At 47.7% G+C, this 18,483-nt stretch overlaps 6 protein-coding genes across 6 annotated transcripts; 1 reads left to right on the forward strand and 5 right to left on the reverse strand.

Annotated features, from left to right (window-relative positions):
• Nucleotides 1–1,705: 1,705 nt before the first annotated feature.
• Nucleotides 1,706–3,480, reverse strand: NCS54_00476200 (MFS domain-containing protein; the record flags this gene model as incomplete). The annotated part of the gene is made up of 4 exons (XM_053150288.1): nt 1,706–2,193; nt 2,240–2,785; nt 2,835–3,242; nt 3,291–3,480. The coding sequence occupies 4 exons, from the start codon at nt 3,478–3,480 to the stop codon at nt 1,706–1,708; spliced, it is 1,632 nt and encodes a 543-aa protein (XP_053006263.1).
• A 1,676-nt stretch (nt 3,481–5,156) lies between these two features.
• Nucleotides 5,157–6,114, reverse strand: NCS54_00476300 (Mannan endo-1,4-beta-mannosidase; the record flags this gene model as incomplete). Its single annotated transcript, XM_053150289.1, has 2 exons — nt 5,157–5,738; nt 5,800–6,114. 2 exons carry the CDS (start codon nt 6,112–6,114, stop codon nt 5,157–5,159), a joined length of 897 nt encoding a protein of 298 aa, XP_053006264.1.
• A 1,790-nt stretch (nt 6,115–7,904) lies between these two features.
• NCS54_00476400 (Hypothetical protein) lies at nt 7,905–9,155 on the reverse strand (the record flags this gene model as incomplete). Its single annotated transcript, XM_053150290.1, has 4 exons — nt 7,905–8,384; nt 8,442–8,550; nt 8,619–8,759; nt 8,818–9,155. 4 exons carry the CDS (start codon nt 9,153–9,155, stop codon nt 7,905–7,907), a joined length of 1,068 nt encoding a protein of 355 aa, XP_053006265.1.
• Nucleotides 9,156–12,045: 2,890 nt separating this feature from the next.
• NCS54_00476500 (Short-chain dehydrogenase/reductase family protein) lies at nt 12,046–13,059 on the forward strand (the record flags this gene model as incomplete). The annotated part of the gene is made up of 1 exon (XM_053150291.1): nt 12,046–13,059. The coding sequence occupies one exon, from the start codon at nt 12,046–12,048 to the stop codon at nt 13,057–13,059; it is 1,014 nt and encodes a 337-aa protein (XP_053006266.1).
• A 2,297-nt stretch (nt 13,060–15,356) lies between these two features.
• Nucleotides 15,357–16,569, reverse strand: NCS54_00476600 (Epimerase domain-containing protein; the record flags this gene model as incomplete). Its single annotated transcript, XM_053150292.1, has 4 exons — nt 15,357–15,658; nt 15,710–15,835; nt 15,887–16,255; nt 16,317–16,569. The coding sequence occupies 4 exons, from the start codon at nt 16,567–16,569 to the stop codon at nt 15,357–15,359; spliced, it is 1,050 nt and encodes a 349-aa protein (XP_053006267.1).
• A 760-nt stretch (nt 16,570–17,329) lies between these two features.
• NCS54_00476700 (Hypothetical protein) lies at nt 17,330–17,690 on the reverse strand (the record flags this gene model as incomplete). Its single annotated transcript, XM_053150293.1, has 2 exons — nt 17,330–17,543; nt 17,605–17,690. 2 exons carry the CDS (start codon nt 17,688–17,690, stop codon nt 17,330–17,332), a joined length of 300 nt encoding a protein of 99 aa, XP_053006268.1.
• Between the last annotated feature and the right edge of the window lie 793 nt (nt 17,691–18,483).

The following is an 18,483-nucleotide window of genomic DNA, read 5'->3' on the forward strand; positions in this document are numbered from 1 at the left end:
AAAAAGTTATAAGTATAGTACTTAATTCTTAAAAAAGCATTAAATTTTATATTGAATTTTAAATACTTTTCTATTCTTAATAACAAATCTATTATTTATAGTCCTAGCTAGTTAATTACTAATAATAATATTCTAGCGCTATTAAGAAAAAAGAAAATATATATTAATTTATAAACTAATTATAAAAGCAAAGAGCCTAAATAATTTTATATAGTTATTATATATCTTAAATATATACTAGACAGAGGGTTAAAGAAAATACTTTAAGTATTCTCCTAGTTACAAATAGGGTAAGTATTATTAAATAAGGCCCTATATATAAGACGCTTATATAGAACCTAAAGAAAGAAATTAGCCTAATTAGGTAAGCAAGAGGGGGAGTTATATATATTATAAGTAGTAATAACCTTAGGTAATTAAATTAAACTAAAAATAAGACTAATAATATAATTATAGTTATCTTAGTACTATATATGCTTTCTAATAGGTATATCCCTAATATAAGATTATGTATGCATAGAAGTATAATTAGGTTAGCGAGGTTATATAAGACTTAGTGAAGTATAGACTTAGTAAAAGAAAATTTATATTTAAATTTATTAAAATTTAAAAAAAAAAAAAAGCATACTTTATATAAAAAATATTTTTAAGTAAAAAGAGAGTTTTTTTATATACTTAGTTATTAAATTTTTATTTAAATCCTTTATTATATATAGTATACTAATTAAAAAATTAAAGTTTTTAAGGAAATCCAATTCTAGCTATATAATATAGCTCTTAGGCTATTAAATATAATTAGATTTATCTTTGCTTTTATTTAATAAAACTTATTATTTATAACAATAATATTTTAATTAAAAATAAAATACTAAAAATATTATATATTAATTATAACAACATTTAATTAAAAATAAATATATAAAGTTTTAAAATAACATATATATATAGCAAGTGGACTAGTTAAGTAAGTGAGTTAGAGGTATTTATACCTTAAAAAGAGAAATTAAAAAAACTCTTAAAATTTTAAATATAGCTAAAGGCAAGTATAAACTTAATATTAAAGTTATTATATAATATAGTATCTTTTATTAATTTGTAAAAAAATGTAGTTAAATTCTTTATATAGTAATATAAATAAAAGTATATTTATACTATATACTTAGCTATTTCCTTATAAAGGGATTTTTTAAAAAATCTAAAAAAATTATTTCTAGATTATTTATAGATTTAGCTTTATAAAAATACATTTTTTTTAACTTTCTTATTATTTTATAGAGAAAGTTAGGTTATCTAGGGTAGGTTAATTCTAGGTACATAGTATGCTAGCTTACTTACTTAATTAGTTTACTTACTATATATATATATTAGTATTATAATATATAAATAATATATTTTTTTCTTATAATTAAAACTTAATTTTAAATAAATTAATTATATTAAAAAATTATATAAATATTTATATTTAAAATCAAAAATATAATAAAAATACTAATATTTTTATAATAATAATTTAAAAAATTTATAAAAATTTATAATTTTATTTTTAATTTTAATAAATATTATTAATTTTTCTTAATAATTAAATTAAGTATTTATTAGCTAAGTATTATTAAGGTATATAAGTTAGCATTTAATAAATATAAAAAATAGCTAAAGCATTTATATATAATAATAATACCCTTGTCCCCTCTGACAGCGAAGCCTTTTAGGCTTCCTTTGCGCCCAAGTCGGCAGTGACACCTGTGCCATCCTTGATGTAGACTTCGTGCTTCTGCTTGGATGTTTTGACGGGGTTAGCGCTCTTGAAAATCTCGTCGATTTCTTCGAGAGACCGGCCCTTTGTCTCGACGATAGCAAAGTACATCAATACCCACTCTACAAAATGCAGAATGAGGAAAATGGTGTATGTCTTCCAGCCGATTTTCTGAAGGGCGATCGGTGTGGCATAAGTGTTGATGAAGCCCGAAACACCACTGAAGAAACCGGAGGCGGCCATACCCTTGGCTCGAATGTCATTGCGTAACACTTCGCTTGGGTACAAAGACTGCAGCGGTGTCCAGCAGAAAGACCAGAAGATGCCATACAGAAAAATCATGGCAATAAAGGCGTAACCGGTTGAGGTGTCAACATGACCGTGAGATTTGGCTGCGATGACGTTGATGGGAATATAGACGAGACCTGTCAGGAATGTGCCTGGGAATGTCAGCCATGATCGCATGTGAGATGGATCTTCACTCACCCCAAAGAAACAGACGTCTGCGCCCAAACTTCTCAACGCTGAATGAGCCTGCCATGCCGCTGAAGAATCCGAAAATGACATTGACGCCGTTGAGAAGAAGCTGCTGAGAAGAGCTGGTGATGCCAACGTTCTCTAGAATGACGGGCATGTAGTAGGTGATTACCGAACCACCGATAAACTGGGAGAAAATCGCGACTAGGAAGAGCAAGTACATGCGGCGCAAGTTCTCCTTGTTGTCCAAGAGCATGCGATAATCCCACCACTTTTGGCTGGCATCGATTTCTGCTTGGTATTCGATGGATGCACGCATCTCCTCGAGCTCCAGTTTCACGACAGCTGATTCGGGATTGCTGTCTCCGTGATACTTGATGAGCACAGCTCGGGCCTGCTCTTCTTTACCGTGACCCATGAGCCACCGGGGACTTTCTGGGATGAACCATACTCCGCACAGGATGATAGCCGCGGGGACGACCTGAATCATGATGGGGATCCTCCATGACCAATTCGATGTTAGTCGACCCGTTCCATAGGCAGTCCATGTCGAGGCTGGCAAGATGTCAGTTCAATCTTAGCAAACTTTGCAATAAACACTTACCAAGGGATCCAATATACCAGCCGCATACATTGTATAGACCAGTCAAGGTTCCGCGCCAAGAAGGGTAGGACATCTCAACTAGATAGATGGGAGCTGCAGTTACTGCGATGGTGGAGCCAAAACCGAGGAATAATCTCCCCGCCATAAATGCTCCAACATTCTGGGCCGCTGCCTGGATGACGACACCAATGATGACAAAGATTGACCCGGCGACCATGCCGTATCGCCGACCGAAGAAATCAGAAGCAGGAGCCGCAACGAGGCAACCAAGGATGTTTCCGACGCTATAAAGCGCAAAGACAGCTCCAATGGAAGCACCTTGCATTTCAGTGCCAAAAAATTCATGGAAAGAATGCATAGCATTAACGGACGACATGATGGTTCCATCAAAGCCGTTGCCACAATTATCTATGGACGATCAATATGTGTAGGGTATGTTGTTGTGGGCTTGCTTACTTAGTGTGACAAGAGCAATGATTGCATAGAGTTTGCAGACCGACGATGCTCGCGGTGAGAGGTTGTCCTTGGCGATGGCATCGCTATAGGCAACATTTTGGACTTTTGCTGTCTTCGATGCCGCCACATCAGCAGCTGCCGGGTCAGGAACTCTGTCCACGGTCTGGACTCTGTCATCTTCCTTCTCCATTGTGATGTCGAAGCCGCTGAATTTGAATACAGTGAAGATGGTTGATTACTATTCAAAATGGCATTATGCTGGGGATCACAGCAACTTAAGTATGCGTGGCCGTCAGATGCCATCCGCAAGCGTTGCTTTACCTGTGCCTTTTGCGATCCAGGATGAACTTTGGCTCGGGATGACCATGCCGAATTGAATGTGGAGGTACCAGCCAATCCCCGGATTTCCCCTCTTCTCCAGGTTCGAGCTAGTGACAAAGCACAGAGCCGAGAAGCCGGTCTTCAGCCTTGGCGCAGTCGAGGCAACCGTTAGCGCCACGCCATCCACTAAAACTATCCTCAGGGGGTCACTGCACGGAAGACCAGAAGCGAGCGCCATCCCGTGCCTAAATAGGAAATACGGAGGCCGATGCGTATTTGGAAAGGCGTATATTTTCCCGATACTATGGCGAATGAATGTCCTGGTCTCCATGCTTTACTGAAGCTGATATCCCTCAAACGACGCGAACCTCGTACGCATCTCACGTCAGGCCACACAGCAACGAAGTTGTTTGGATGTGAACACATGAACACGCTGCGCAAAATATCCTCATACCATGTCTGCACCTCAGGTTGCGCCAGTGAGCGTCCAAATTGACCTATCGCACTCCGAGCCCGCCGCCCAAGTGGCATCTCTTCCTCCGCCACCACAACTGCTCCTCTTTGGAGACTCTATCACACAAGGCGCCTCCTCATTACAGAGTGAGCTGACGAGACGGTATGTGCGCCGGCTTGATGTGCTGAATCGCGGTTTTGGCGGGTACAACACCAACTCGGCTTTGACTCTCCTACCGTCGTTCTTCCCAGCAGTGGCCCCCTCGAGAACTGTTCCTCGTGTCGCTGCTATGACGGTACATTTTGGTGCCAACGACTCCTGCAGCCCCGGTGAGCCTCAGCACTGCGACCTCGGCACGTTCAAAGCAAATATCAGACGCGTCTTGAACTGGGAGGGTGTTAGGCTCCACAGGACTAGAGTCCTCCTTGTAACGCCCTCTCCCGTGGAAGAGTATCGGCTGCCACATGACGGGAAGGGCAGGGCAGAGAGAGTGGCGATGTATGCGCAAGCAATTAGGGACATTGGCAAGAAAGAAAGTGTACCTGTCGTTGACCTGTGGACTGCAATGATACGTACCACTGGTTGGAAAGATGGCGGTGTCGATGCCGTATTGCCTGGATCTTCAAATACATCCCCCAGCATGGACCTTGGGAGACTTTTCTACGATGGTCTTCACTTGACCCAGGATGGCTATGACATCTACACGCAGGAACTTCTACGCGTTTTGGAAGCGGAAGTTCCAGAATGTCAAATACACGGGACTGACGAGTGGTATCCTGAATGGATTAGGTTTCATCCACCTGCAGGAACCAGGGCAGAGGCGAGTGACTGTTGACTTGCTTGAAAGAGGCTGGGAGATAGAATGTCCTGTACCATGCAATTCTTCATTGTATACCCCACAGAGAGTCCTAGGAAACAAAGATATATATAGAAGATATTTGTGCTTATCAGAATAGATACATCGCATCTGCTATTATGGGCCCAAGTCCACAGGCAGTGCTAGATTCTGCTTTATTCATCGCTGCTAGGGAAGTCGATGAGGATGGCAACAACGTCGATGCTACAAAGAATGTAATCACCCAGAGAACAGGCTAGTTTGGATGGCGTGAGGAGGGTCTGCGACGGCCAGCGGATGAGACAGCCCTGGTGCTCATAGCCTGAGCATGATCAATCACCACGCGCTGGTACTCTTGCGTGCCATGGAAAATCGCGTAGTCGTCGTAAGCATTCGCACCACTTGGAAGGTTCGTCCCGAATTGCCAAAAGCTATCGTACGTAATGTCGCTGTCCGGGATGGTTTGTTGCCACTCCTGCAGCACCGCCGTGCGGTTTGAGGTTGTGCTCTCGACACCGTATTCCTCCAGAACGATGGGCTTGCCATACTTGAGTGCCAGTGCTGCATGGTCACGAATCCATTGGTTGCCCCAAGGGTACGTGTAACTCCAACCAATGGGGTATATATGTACCGTCCCGTAGTCAAGTGTGGGGATCTTCAGATTGGCTTCGAAATCAATACCTTCGGAGCGAGAGTACGCGTAGCCGAGACTGGTGTCGTCCGAGCAGAGCCAGCCTTCATCACCCAACGATACACGATGGTTTGGGTCCAGCGAGTTGATGAAACCGGATATTTCTGTGGCCCAGCTAGTGATCACACCGCTTTTGCAGTTCTGACACTGGAGCCTCGTTGTAGAGCTGCTAGGAAAAGATAGTTTGGGAGTCCTTGTATCGATTGACGATGAAAGTGACATAGTCTTTGTAGGCTTGCTGGGCCTCTGCATGGTTCCATCCAAAGTAAGTACGGTAGGTCTTAATGCCGCCCCGGTCATCCCAATTATTCAACATCGGCAGTACCAGCTGAATGCTGTGCTTCTCCGCGGTAGCGACGGCGGCGTAGAGGCGCGCAATGCCACTGGCCCCAGTGTTGATAGTTATGGTCTTCTTGGCCGTATCGAGGAACTGAAAGTACACAGGCTGATCGGTAACACTGTTGATGTTCCCAAATGCCCAGACACGTCTGACTTTCAATCCACTGTCGGCAATCTGAGGCATGGCTTGCTCGACATCGTCGTCTGACGTGAGGTGGCTCACCCATCAGGTGTTGGGTGCAGCGAAGTGTTGATTCTTTCCATCAATGTTGAATACTGGTGCTCCCGTCTGCCTTGGCCGGCCCTTGCCAGGCGACACCGCGGCAAGGGCAACCAGACTGAGTAGAGTGAACACTCTCATGTCTATTGTAGATGTAGGATGCGTCTACACGAGACTTGTAATCGGTAGGATGAACGAGTTGACCTGTAGTGAGCTGGGGCCGGCTATCCACTGTAATATATGTATTTATCTATACGTCGGTCCTACAGGACAACGCTGGCTGCATCCAACTTGAGAACAAGGTACTGACACAAGCCCCGGAGACAAGGTCTGGTAAATTCGTCACAGAGGTCCGAAACGGAGGTGGTGATTTCAATGCATATCATCGTGGGGGTAATTGAGAGGATCGAGTCGAGTCTTGGGACCCGTTGGTCATTCTAGTCCAAGTGGGTTCCCTGACAATGGCGCTGTCACAGAACTGATTGGAAGGGGACGCTAAGCTCCGAGCAAGTCTCTTCTGCCTAAAGCAAACATTACTGTGTATAGAAGTGCTCATTACATGGCTGATACCTGCTGGTCTGCCTCTCCACATTCGATGCCGTGTGCCGCGTAGAACAAGGTCGATCACCCTCCTGCGGAGAAGGTGGAGTGCCGCTCGCTTGGAGTTCAAAGCTTGTCCCGTCCCCGCATCTAACTAACTCATTCTAGCTCGGTTGAACTTGTTCCGTCTCTGCATTTACCCAACTCATTCAGACTCGGTTACACTTGTTCCGCCCCCGCATCAAACTAACTCATTCTGACTCGGTTGAACTTGTTCCGTCTCTGCATTTACCTAACTCATTTTTGGCTTTGTGGGCAAGTCCTAGCGTCACGCCCCGCGTCGCTTGCAACCAACGAACTTTTTTCCCCATATAACCCTCCCCAGAGCTCTGGCAAGGTCTTCCGCATTAGCGAGAAACCATTCTAATCTAACTAAGTTCATACATAGGCGTTAAATAGCTATATATCTAATATTTATAATTAAACATAATAATTCTTTTAAGGCCTTGTGGGTACTTTCCCGTTTTACTACTAACTCCTGGCGCTTTAAGAGTTCTATCTCTTTATTAAGCTTTACTAATTTAGAATAATCCTAGCTATATTTCTTGCCAAGATTTAGGTATTTGACACCTAAGGAGAAAATTGCGAGAAGGCATATTCACGGAATATATTAGAACTGATGGGATTAGCGAAGGGAAAGGTGTCACATTGTATAACTAAGGCCGCTCTGACACACGGGTTGTATGACCAAGAAGGATCCAAATTTGGATGAAACAAGTCGTTAGGAACACTTCATCATCGCTGACGAATACGAGCAGATCCAAGGAAGGATAACTAACTTCAGTCTCTCATTTAGTTAAATCGAGAGCTTCAACGCACAGTCAAAATCCCTCGTCAAATATGGCACATAATATATATCGTGTCTTTGATTTCTTACAACTACGCTCTTGAGAGCTGGACGACCTTTCCCAAACAACATCACATATACAGTGAGCCAATCCTCTCTATCTCTCCATCCTCCAGTAACATATGCAATGAGAATCCTACGTGATGAAGCAATATTGCGGGAGTATGGGAGGTGATATGTTGTTGAAAAGTCTAAGTTACATGTCCCTGAGGGAAGCACAGCTCCTTACATAGTATCCACATCCCAGCCATCACAGATCGGACATTCTTAGTCATATGGTCTCAACACTACGTCCTCTACGCATGACTCAAGCAGCGTCACTATTGGCGGCAGCGTCCTTGAAATCCTCAAGAAATCTCCATCGGCCAGCCTCCTTCCAGCCCTTTTCCTTCCAGTCATTTGCGCTCTTAGGAAAGAAATCAATCACGTTCAAAAGGCTCCCGTCATGTGCAAGAACAACGAACACGTCCTCGCTTGCGTCAAAGGCAGTCATCTTATCGATGGTTGCCTCTGCTTCCGCAACATCCCGGCCTTGAGCCTCGGACAAATCCCTGTAGTACGGCACTGTGCGGCTGCGCTTTGGATGGATTGCCTCGAGGAGAGCACCGGGACAGATGCTGCCTGGTGAGTATGGCGGGACGGAGAACGGCGAAGGTGAAACTTGGTCTGGTAGAGGCAGGTATTTGCTAGGCCTTAGACTGCCGCAATGATGACAACTATCGCCACCCATGAAGATGAATGATGACGGAGTAGTACGTGCCAAGGCACACATGTGCCCAACGGCATGCTAGGAGTTTTCGTTAGTCACTTGGCCAATTCTTATAATAGCTGAGGGCATGCTTACGCCTGGGGAATCCAGCAAGTAGAAACTGTCGTCGCCGAAAAAGTCTACGGCGCGGAAGTCACCAATTTGAATTCCATTGGTGAAGTCAATTTCCCAGAGTTGACGTCCTCTGGGTTCATGTGTTAGGGACCGACACAGCAGTCCAAGAGCTAAGGAGGGGGAGGGACGTGAACATACTCGTAGTCGCTCTCAAGTATTAACCCGTAAGGGTTAGTAGGATACGCTGGTAGGAAGGCGTCCCTGAAGCCAGGGCCAACAACGAGCTCCGTGCTGGATGGGAAAGTTGAAGGATCGCCGGTATGATCAGTATGCCAGTGGCTGAATACATCATGATAACGTTAGTGACCATTTCATACCATAGTTACTTTTTCCTTACCTCCAAATGATACTGTCGATCTCGTTCAGCGCTACCCCGCCATCCTCTTGAAGGATCTGAGCCACGTCCTTCTCAGAGTGCATGGTCAAAGAGGCCATGCCTTGGCGAATGACTGGCGGAAAGGACTCGGTGTCCTTTCGCAGGCCTAAGTCAAAGAGAACCTTCTCCCCGGAAGGGTGTTTGACAAGGAATACAAACGAAGGGCATTCCAAGTTCTCATGACCGGGCAGAGGGTTCTTCACGAAGAAACCCAGGGGCATGCGGACAAAGGTCGTACTATTGATGACAGATACCTCAACGACATGTTGAGAAGGGGGGATCTCGACTTTATTGGCCATTGCGACGAGCTGAAATTGGCTGTCTTGAGTGACGATATGGTAAAAGGTTAGGAAGGTTTGCTTAGCAGGAACTCGAAAGTAGTAGTGTGAAGGTGATAGCGACAATTTCTTTCATACCTTATTTATACTTGCCATTGACTTGAGAGCTGGAGCGCAAAAACCCATTATCCAAACGCTATTCGCAACTACAATCCCTTGCTGGTTGACGGCGGGACGTTCGAGTTGGACGTGCGCTTTCGGATTTAGGCTCTAGCCAGCTCAGGTAAGATTGCGGACTTGCAAATGCCGAGCCAATTAAGTTGCCTGTTTCCCGAGCTGGCCTTTGAAGCGGTAATGGCTTATTAAGACCGAGCCAATCAAATTGCCTGTTTTCCGAGCGGGCCTTTGAAGCGTTCACTAATACCGAGCCAATCAAGATACCTATTTTCCGAGCGAGCTAGATCATTTCCGGAACTCATCTCTTGGGCAGAGCGCTTTCCTGTCGCCCTCTCCTTTGCCGTTTCCCCATCGTCGTCGACTCGTCGCATATCCACCTTCTACAACTCCGCAATTGCGAAAGGGGTCTCACAATCATGGATAGGCTCTCTATCGGGCTTGACAATCATCCGACAACCCGAAGAGGCACGAGAATCCAGCGCGTCAAAACGGGGTGCGGCACTTGCCAGTAAGTTTCAGGCATACCTTGTCAAATCCTTTCCATACTGGGATGTGCTGACTCTGCTGGTAACATGTCCCGCCGAGTCAAGTGTGACGAACAGCGACCGGCTTGTCGGCGCTGTACTTCTGCACGCCGCGAGTGCAAAGGATACGGCATCGGGGGAAGCGAGAGGCTCCCAGGCCGCCCCACGGCCCAATGTCTCGATTTACACCGTCTCGGGGGCTGGGGGCCTGTAGGCAGCCTCACCGCAGGAGATCGACGGGTCCTTGAGTGGTTCATGCTTGCCAACATCCAAGGGGCTTTTCCCTTTCCATTCTGGGAAAGTCTGATTCCGCAGGCATGCCACAATGAGCCCGCTATTCTCAGTTGTGTCTTGGCTCTGGGCTCTATCCACAGAAGAGCATGCATCGACAAGGCGGCCTCAGACTCTCAGAGTGAGGTTGAGAAACTCGAGGCAGCTACCCTACGACATTATAACATGGCCATCAACTTGCTGAATGGGCCACGGCTGGAAGACTCACAGTCCGCTGGAAGCAGGGCATCGACCCGAGTGACGCTCACCGCGTGCCTGACGTTTGTTATTATCGAATACCTCCAAAAGCGCCCGGCGCAAGGCCTGCTACACCTCCAACATGGGCTTCAGATTCTCGGGAACCATCAGTCCAAGAACATGTGGCAGACTTCCAACGACCCTGCGGACGATTGGCTTGCAGAAGCTTTTAATCGACTAGACGTACAATCCGAGCTGTTCCTCAACTTCACAACAGACAACCAGCCTTTCAGGGATAAGCAGGTAATAAAAGATCGTCTCTGTCCGCTGAGATCGCTACATGAGGCGAGACAGAAACTCGATTCCCTTATATCAGAAGCGTGTCGACTACAACACCGAGGCCGTGCGGTCGAATCCTCACCCGATGTCAGACAATTATTCCGCGCTCTCATCATTCAACAACGGCTTCAGGGTGACCTCAACTCTTGGCTGGAAGGTTACCGAGCTTGGCAAAAAAGGTCACCGCAGACCTCACATCAACCGCCGCCTTCGACCAAGGAGCAGGTTGCCCCGCAGTTACTCTTGATCTACCACACAATGGCGAGCATTATGACGGCGACGGCTTTATACTCTGGGGATGAGTTGGCCTTTGATCGGCATGTCCTACAGTTCGCTTCAATCATCGATTCGTCGAAGAAGGCTCTTCAGGTGTTCAAACCTGTGCTTTCCAGCGGCGGATCATCATATGGCCACTGTACTAAATATTACACCTTCACCAGCGACTTGGGTCTTGTTCCAGTGTTGTACTACACAGCCCTTAAATGCCGCGACCGGCGGATAAGGAGAGACGCTTTGTCGATGCTTGCAACAGACACTCGCCAAGAAGGCATTTGGGAGGGGTCGACAGCAGCTCTCATCGCTGCTGAAGTTATTCAACTTGAGCAAGCCCCGTGTCTCGACCAGGGTGCATCCCACCATCAAGTGACGATGGGTGAACTTCGCACCAGTATTCTATCTAGCTCAGCCTGTCCTACTCTATGGAGGGTATCTGATGTTCAGGTTGAGCTACCTCACAGCCCTGAAATAAAACTAGGGTTCGCTTGTAGGCGAAAATTAGCAGATGGCACTTGGACGGTTGTGAAACGGAGATATAATGGGATTTATTGGTATTGAGTTGGAACAGTTTGCTTTTACAGAGGAAGCGTTTCTCTATAAGCCGTAGTCCAACATAAACGTGTGAGGTTCTACTTGACAAGTCACATGTACACTCAGATAAATATTGTCACTCAGGGGCAGAATGTTTTCTGCTTCCAGAGCGACCTCTTCGTCAATACACGCCATGCATGCTATCAATTCCCTGGTTTCGTAACCCACGTGGGATTCCCAGGTTATCGTGGATTTGGGCTTAGGCCACGGTGACATCGTTCCCTGTGGGCACTAAACTCTGGCGCCTGGCGGAATTTACGTATTCTAGTTTAGAGTTCTGCGGAGTTCGAGGCTCCGCCAATTCTGGTTAGTACTGACCCATGGCTCAGTCAAAGTCCGCGCGTCCAGACATGCAAACATTACAGTCAATCTCTGCACGTGTGCTCTGTATTGTGATGTTATATATAGGGGGCGAGGTAGGCATTACAAGGTTACTCTTCGACAAGTCATTTCTCATCTATCGCTTAATCTACCAAGTCTCCTTGTGCCTTTCTTCCCATTTCGTTTCAGAATCTCGAACATCTCCAACCGTCGCCATGTCTACTATGCCCTTCTTCCAACCTTCCATCCAACCTCTTCCTGCTGACCTGAACTTCCAAGGCCAGACGGTAATAGTCACAGGCGCTAGTTCAGACTTGGGACTTGAGTTCAGCCGCCAATATCTCGTCAGGAATGCCTCAACCCTTGTTCTGGCCGTTCGCAATGTGTCCAAAGGCGAAAAGACCAAGGAGACTCTGTTGACTGACCCGGCCATCTTGAAGTCAAACACAAGAGCCGACATTCGAGTCATGCAATTCGACGCCGAGTCGTATGAAAGCACCAAGAGATTTGTGGCGCAGGTCAAACAAGAGCTCAAGCAGGTGCACATCTTGATGTTGAACGCCGGCGCCAATGGCGTCGCCTACGAAGAGACTCGGGATGGCCATGAGAAGACTGTGCAAGTCAACTACTTGTCCAACGCGCTGCTGTTCTTTGAGCTTCTGCCTCTCCTGGAGGAGACAGCCAAACAAACAGGGAGCCCGACTCGAGTTTCACTGACAGGGAGTCGCATGTACGACACCGGCTCGCTCTGCAAAGAACCGGCATCGACGATACCACAGCCTATGCTCAAATTCCTCGATGACCCGAAGAACTTCAAGAGCTTCGGTCGTTACGGAGACTCGAAGCTGCTTGTTTTGTTGTTTATCCACCGGTTGGGCACACTCTATGGCTCTGATAAAGTTATTGTGAATAACTTTTGCCCTGGCATGGTCGACACGCCCATGACCAAGAATTTGCCTTGGTATCTTCGCGTTCCAGTCGCTGCATTGGGCATCTTGAGGAGAGTCAGGAAGGTAGAACATGGTGGATGGGTTGGCTTAAATGCCGCCGCAGTGGCTGGGCGTAAGTCTCACGGTCAGCTGATTGGCGACACCAAGATTGAAAAGGAAGCTCAATTTCTAACCTCTGAAACCGCGAAGCTGTTCCTAACGAGTGCACAGAATCGATGCATTCTACCAGTCAGACGCCATGAGAGTTTTAGAAGAGAGGTTGTGGCAAGACATGATTGAGGAGGTTGCGAGACTGAGCATTGTGCCAGAGTGGGCGAAGATGAATAAGATGCTTTGAGCCCCTGCCGAGTCTGGGCGGACGGGAGTTAGTGTCATGTACTTTAAATTGTAACTGAATGTATAGCTGGTGATATGGGCTATTAGTATTATATCCCTGAGCTCCTTATTTTTGGCGTACTAGAAGCCGCCGACCATAGTTAGTACGTTCTATTTGCTGAACTGGTAGCTAGTATTTGAGTGTCTTAGCTCAAAGATGGGACCGAACTTGTTAGAACTTGCCGGCGAAGACCACTATTCTTAGTTGGGTCTTGCTCTCTGACTTGATGTTAACCACTACCTTCTTACTCACTGACCACAGAATATATATGGTCGCCACTATGTGGATTGATAAAATACGACGGAGCGACCTCCAGACCCCTTCGGCGGGCTTGTCGAGTTCACGGAACTAGTTGGTCCCGACAACAAGGTAGAGGCGCTGGATAATATTCTTACAAGAGACGCAGCGAGTAGTCAGGTAGTCCACCCTTCAATCGTCTTTTAATCTCTTTGCCGTTGCTCTTCGCCTGCATCTCCTTCGCTCTGCCCGTGGCAGACACGGAGACGGGCATTGAATAAACCCACTCTGCTGCCCAGCATGGAGTCGCCTTGGAAGAAGCGGTCAGGGGGTCCATGACGCGGTGTTGTTTCTTTGACACACCTGTCCATTCTCACGTTGCATCTGTTTGCCCGCCGATGCTGCCGTTTGTATGCGGCAAGAGTTTTGCCAGGCAGGGGATATTTGTGTCACGTAAACTCCCCTGTCTGATGCCTGCTTGTATGCATTGGTCTCCTGAAATTGTCATTTGATGCACACTCTTTCAACCCGCCGTTTGCCAGGCTTGCAGCTCTTTGTGTGCTCTTCTGCGTCACCCTGTACCTAGTTGTGGTTACACGGCAGCAATCTTTGATTCAAGGATGCAGATAAACGCCTAACCTCTCACAATCCACAGGAACGGATTCTCTTGTTCTGGTTTCCAACAGGCACCAGAGGCTTTCCCATCTCATGCCGAAGAATCAATCATCTTGCCTCCCAAACCACCATCACAACCCTGCTTCAGCAAAGAAGCAACACAATGGATATCCGAGCCTTTCTGCGAGCCCTCGTCCTAGACCCCGCCGGTTAGGTGCTTCTCCCCATCCTAGTTGCCTTTGCCGGGTACTACCCTGTCTCTACCTTCACATCAGGCCCTCAGCCGGTGACAAAGTCATTTTAGTCAGCCGTCGTCGTCACTCACGTCCGCGACATGTGCCGCATTCGCTGGCGCATCCCCATGTCCAACCCGATCGACGAGCCCGAATCCTTTGATATCCTCGGCCTGGACCCGTCAAAGCGCCCCTTCCCCAAACCTGACTGGCTCAAGAGCGGCGAAAAGGTCCGCCTCGAAGCCGTCGATCTCATGATGGAGCACTGGGCCGAGAGAAACAACCGCATCATCAAGCACGGACAGGCATCTGAGCGAGAGCACTACCTTGACCGAGTCAGTGCGGCGCTCATCAACATCCCCACGGCAAAGGTTTACATAGCCATCATCTTGCTTTCCATCTGGAACAAGAGAGGGGATCGGCGAGTTGAGGTAGATGGAGTGTCTTTCGTGCCTAACGGGAGCATCAGGTCTGATGTGGGCGCGGATGATAGCGGGAGTTGTCTTTGGGCCGGCTCCTTGCGCATGCAGTAGCGGAAGGGGTTCTCGAGGACGTCTGGGTGTTCACCACACTCAGTGTCGCTTCTGGGGTTGTCCTCCGGGGCTAGGGTGAGGCATTTGGCCTCTACCTTGGGCGAGACTTCGAAGGTTAGGACGTTGAGAGCCTGGGAGGCGAGTAGGGCGAAGAGATGAGAGGGTGTCATGATCCTGTACTCGAATGCACCTCTCACCTCCTGTGTGAAGCATATTGGCCAGGATAAACGCATGTTAGTTGTTACCTGATAGCTGTTGTTGTCGTAGAGGTCTCGACTCATCCGCCTCAGTTCTTGGCGGGGACTCACCGGAGGGTCGTACCACATCTGGCCCGCTCCATTACGAACTCTTCTTCACAGGACAGCGGCTCATCGGTGGTCTTGACGGACCAACGGACGTAAGAACGTCACCTTCTGAGAGCAACGGCCTCAGGAAGAACACGTGCATGCGCGGCACTTGGAGCAATCTTATCCACAACTGTAGACCTGTATTCCGATGCGTCATTGCCTTTCTATTTATTGCCCCGAGTTTCTCTGCTCATAGGCCTAGGGATACTACTCTCATGTGAGACAGCGGAGCCGCTCAAGCGCCCTTCACGTCTGAGACGTTGGCAAGCACAGTCTCTTCCAGGCTAACCCAGCCTGGCCGCCCAAGATCTCGCAACAGCTGCTCGGCCTCAGCACGGGGCTTAATCTCATTGGCGTCTGATCCAGAGGAGAAGTTGGCGGGAAATTCCTTGTTAGGCGCGACCTTTCGGAGGATGTCCAGGATTTCATCCCAGTTAAAGCGGCCGGCAAAGCCAAAAATTCGCCGTTCCTTAATGTGGTCGAAGACCGCGGCTGCGACATGCAGCCTACCGGTATCCTGAACATTGATATAGTATTCTAGGAACAATTTAGCAATCACGCTCTTCGGACGGAGGAAAGGATACATACGCGGTACAATTATGTGGTGGAATGGGGTCACCTGTCCCTGCCATAGTGCAACGGGGAGGCCAGAACTGCTGGGATATCCCTGGTTGACTGGGTCGAGAGACTTTCCGAAGTTGAAGTTAGGGAGAACTATGCATGTCAATGGGCGTACACCATCGAAAGAATTGTTGAGTCTCTGACCTGTGTTGACGACTAGGTCAGGGCGCTTGTCTCGGTTCTCCTTATGGTACTTCCACACCACCTTCTCGGCCTCGGTTTTGCTGGCGGCATAAACAACGCCGCCACGCTCGGGAGTGTAGGGAGGTTCAGCCCACGCGGCCTTAACGGCGAACTCATTCCAAGTGTCCTCCAGCACTTCAACACCGGGGGCGCCTGGTACGGAGAGAACAGCTGCCGACGACGACGACGTCAAAACGAATCGCTTCACGGAAGTTTCCTTGTAAGCAGACTTGAGGGCATTCTCAGCAAAGGCGATAGCCTGGGGAATCACGTCGTTGGGGTCTGGGGCGAAGCTCGTGATGCTCGCGGTGTGCGCGACAACGGAAGTCCCTACGTAGTAGTTAGATAGTCGGCGCGAGACCCCAGCTACTCGCTCTCATTATTGGCATACCTTTCATGGCCTCATCGAAGGCTCCCTCGGCCGCCAGATCGGCCACTTTGAAAAGCTCGAAGCTCCCCTTGCCGTACTTCTTATCGAAGAGAGCTTGGAGCCAGGCGTTCTTCTCGGTATCTCGAACCGTACCGCGAACTTTGTAGCCGTACTCGAGGAACTGGTCGACAATGTGGGAACCCAACAGGCCGTTGGCTCCGGTGACGAGGACAGTAGAGCCCTTGGGGACTGCGGGGTTATCAAGAGGGGCCATGGTTTTCCTAAGGCCTGAGTAAAATTGTGAGTCGAGCACCGGAGTTGAAGTGTATAATATTCTTAGATAGATGCACAGGTGGAAATGGATAGCAGATTGACCTTCTGAGCAGGAAGCTACCATCCGCCTTTATATACCACAGATGGAAGCTTACCAATCTATACGCTATGGAATGCGGACTTGCTGAAACTCCGCTATTGATCCGCAATGGGGTCACTCGGGCAGCTGTTACGTGGTGCTGCCGAAGGGTGTGCCATACGACGTTTCAGATTCAAGGAGGCGCAATATCTTGGTTCATTGACATCATAGGCGCGAATAACCTAATCGGCGGCATGCCACGCTGTTCTTTAGCTATTGCAAACACGGCATTAGACTCTTTGCCAGGAGAACTGGCTCTGGTCTCAAAACTAACCGGCCTAACCACTACGTACTGTGTTTGTCGTCATTGGCTGTAACTGTGTCCCTGACACCATGCCCTGCCGTGGCGTAGCTATATGAACCAGTCTTCGGCGTTTCCTACGCGCCATCTCTATACCTGAGTATGTGTTGGTGCTATCTCTGCAATATGGAGCGCAGCCACCACCACCACATGGTTGTTCCTCTAGCGAGTAGAGGCTTTGCGGAGCATTATAGCACCACTAATAGTTACCACTTCAGGTTTAAATTGCTGTGCATTGTCTCCAGCAGCACGGATTCTGTTCCATAGTGCTGGAATTGACAAGACAAGTGCTCAACGTCTTACTCCGCAGATGTTAGCTACCTAGCTCGCCGCGACAGCCTCGCCAAAGACCAGTACGGGCGCTGCCGTGGTAAAGTTCTTTACATCGTCTTGAACCTCTTTTGCTCCCTCCGATGCAGCAGCCTTCTGGAACGCAGCCGCACTCTCCCATTTAAGGACAGTATAGAGCTGGTAGGGGCCTTCACCTCCCAGCTTGATAACTTCCCAGCTCCTAAGACCTTCCGGCCCCCAGATCCTGTCGCAAGTTTCAGTCGCGTTTCATCGCATGAGTAGGGCAATGGTGAGATGAGCCTTACCTATCAGCAATCGGTAGATGCGTCTTCACATAGTATTCAAGGTCGAAGTCATGACCGACAGGGTACTGGAGAATAACAGTCGCCATTATGATGTGAAAGTGGACTAATTGACTGAAGACTGAAAGAGAAGGGATTCAAAGACAATAAAGAGACGAGGTATTAGCATTTATGCTGAGGCGGTCAGTCTAGATAAGATATATGATCTCAAGTTTTATATAAGTAATCGTTAAAAGGAACGATAGTTTTGTATGAGTAATCTTTAAAAGCAGTGACAAAAAAAGAAAGAATGGAGGAAAAAAGGTTTCCTAGTATGTTTAGACTCGGGGTAACTAAGAGGCCGCTTCTACTCGGCCGAGGTAAGGACGAGCTGCTTGCACTCTGGGTAAATACTTAGCCGGTTGCAGATCAGGTGATAAAAGGGATACTTGTACTTAGAGCTCCGCGGATCTTTTGGCTCGTATTCGCCTGGGGCGAACGGTACTACCCTTACGACTAGCCCCTGATGCAACGAGACCACTGGGTTTACTCATCGCTATCCATGCCCAAATAGCCATGATGATGAGTCCTCCCAATTGAACGGAGAGCTCCACCCCAATCGAAGTGGCAATTCAGTTGGGATACTTGTCGATGTACCACAAGATGATACCAGCCGAGAACTCGATAATAATAAGATGAAGCATAGCCAATGGAGTCCAAGCCAGGATTTTTCCCATGCGGCTTAGCTGTTCGCAGCCTTCCGGTGTAAAGTGGAGCATCGTAGGTGGTGATGGAGGTTATCGTGGCGCTGATAAGCATCCTACACGAACAAGAAACAGCACACAAGAGACAGCTATTCCTTCAATTTGGAGTCATCTCAAAAACACTCCTTTAAGGAGGCAG

Source organism: Fusarium falciforme, chromosome 4 (assembly GCF_026873545.1).
Source record: "Fusarium falciforme chromosome 4, complete sequence".
Taxonomy (NCBI): domain Eukaryota; kingdom Fungi; phylum Ascomycota; class Sordariomycetes; order Hypocreales; family Nectriaceae; genus Fusarium; species Fusarium falciforme.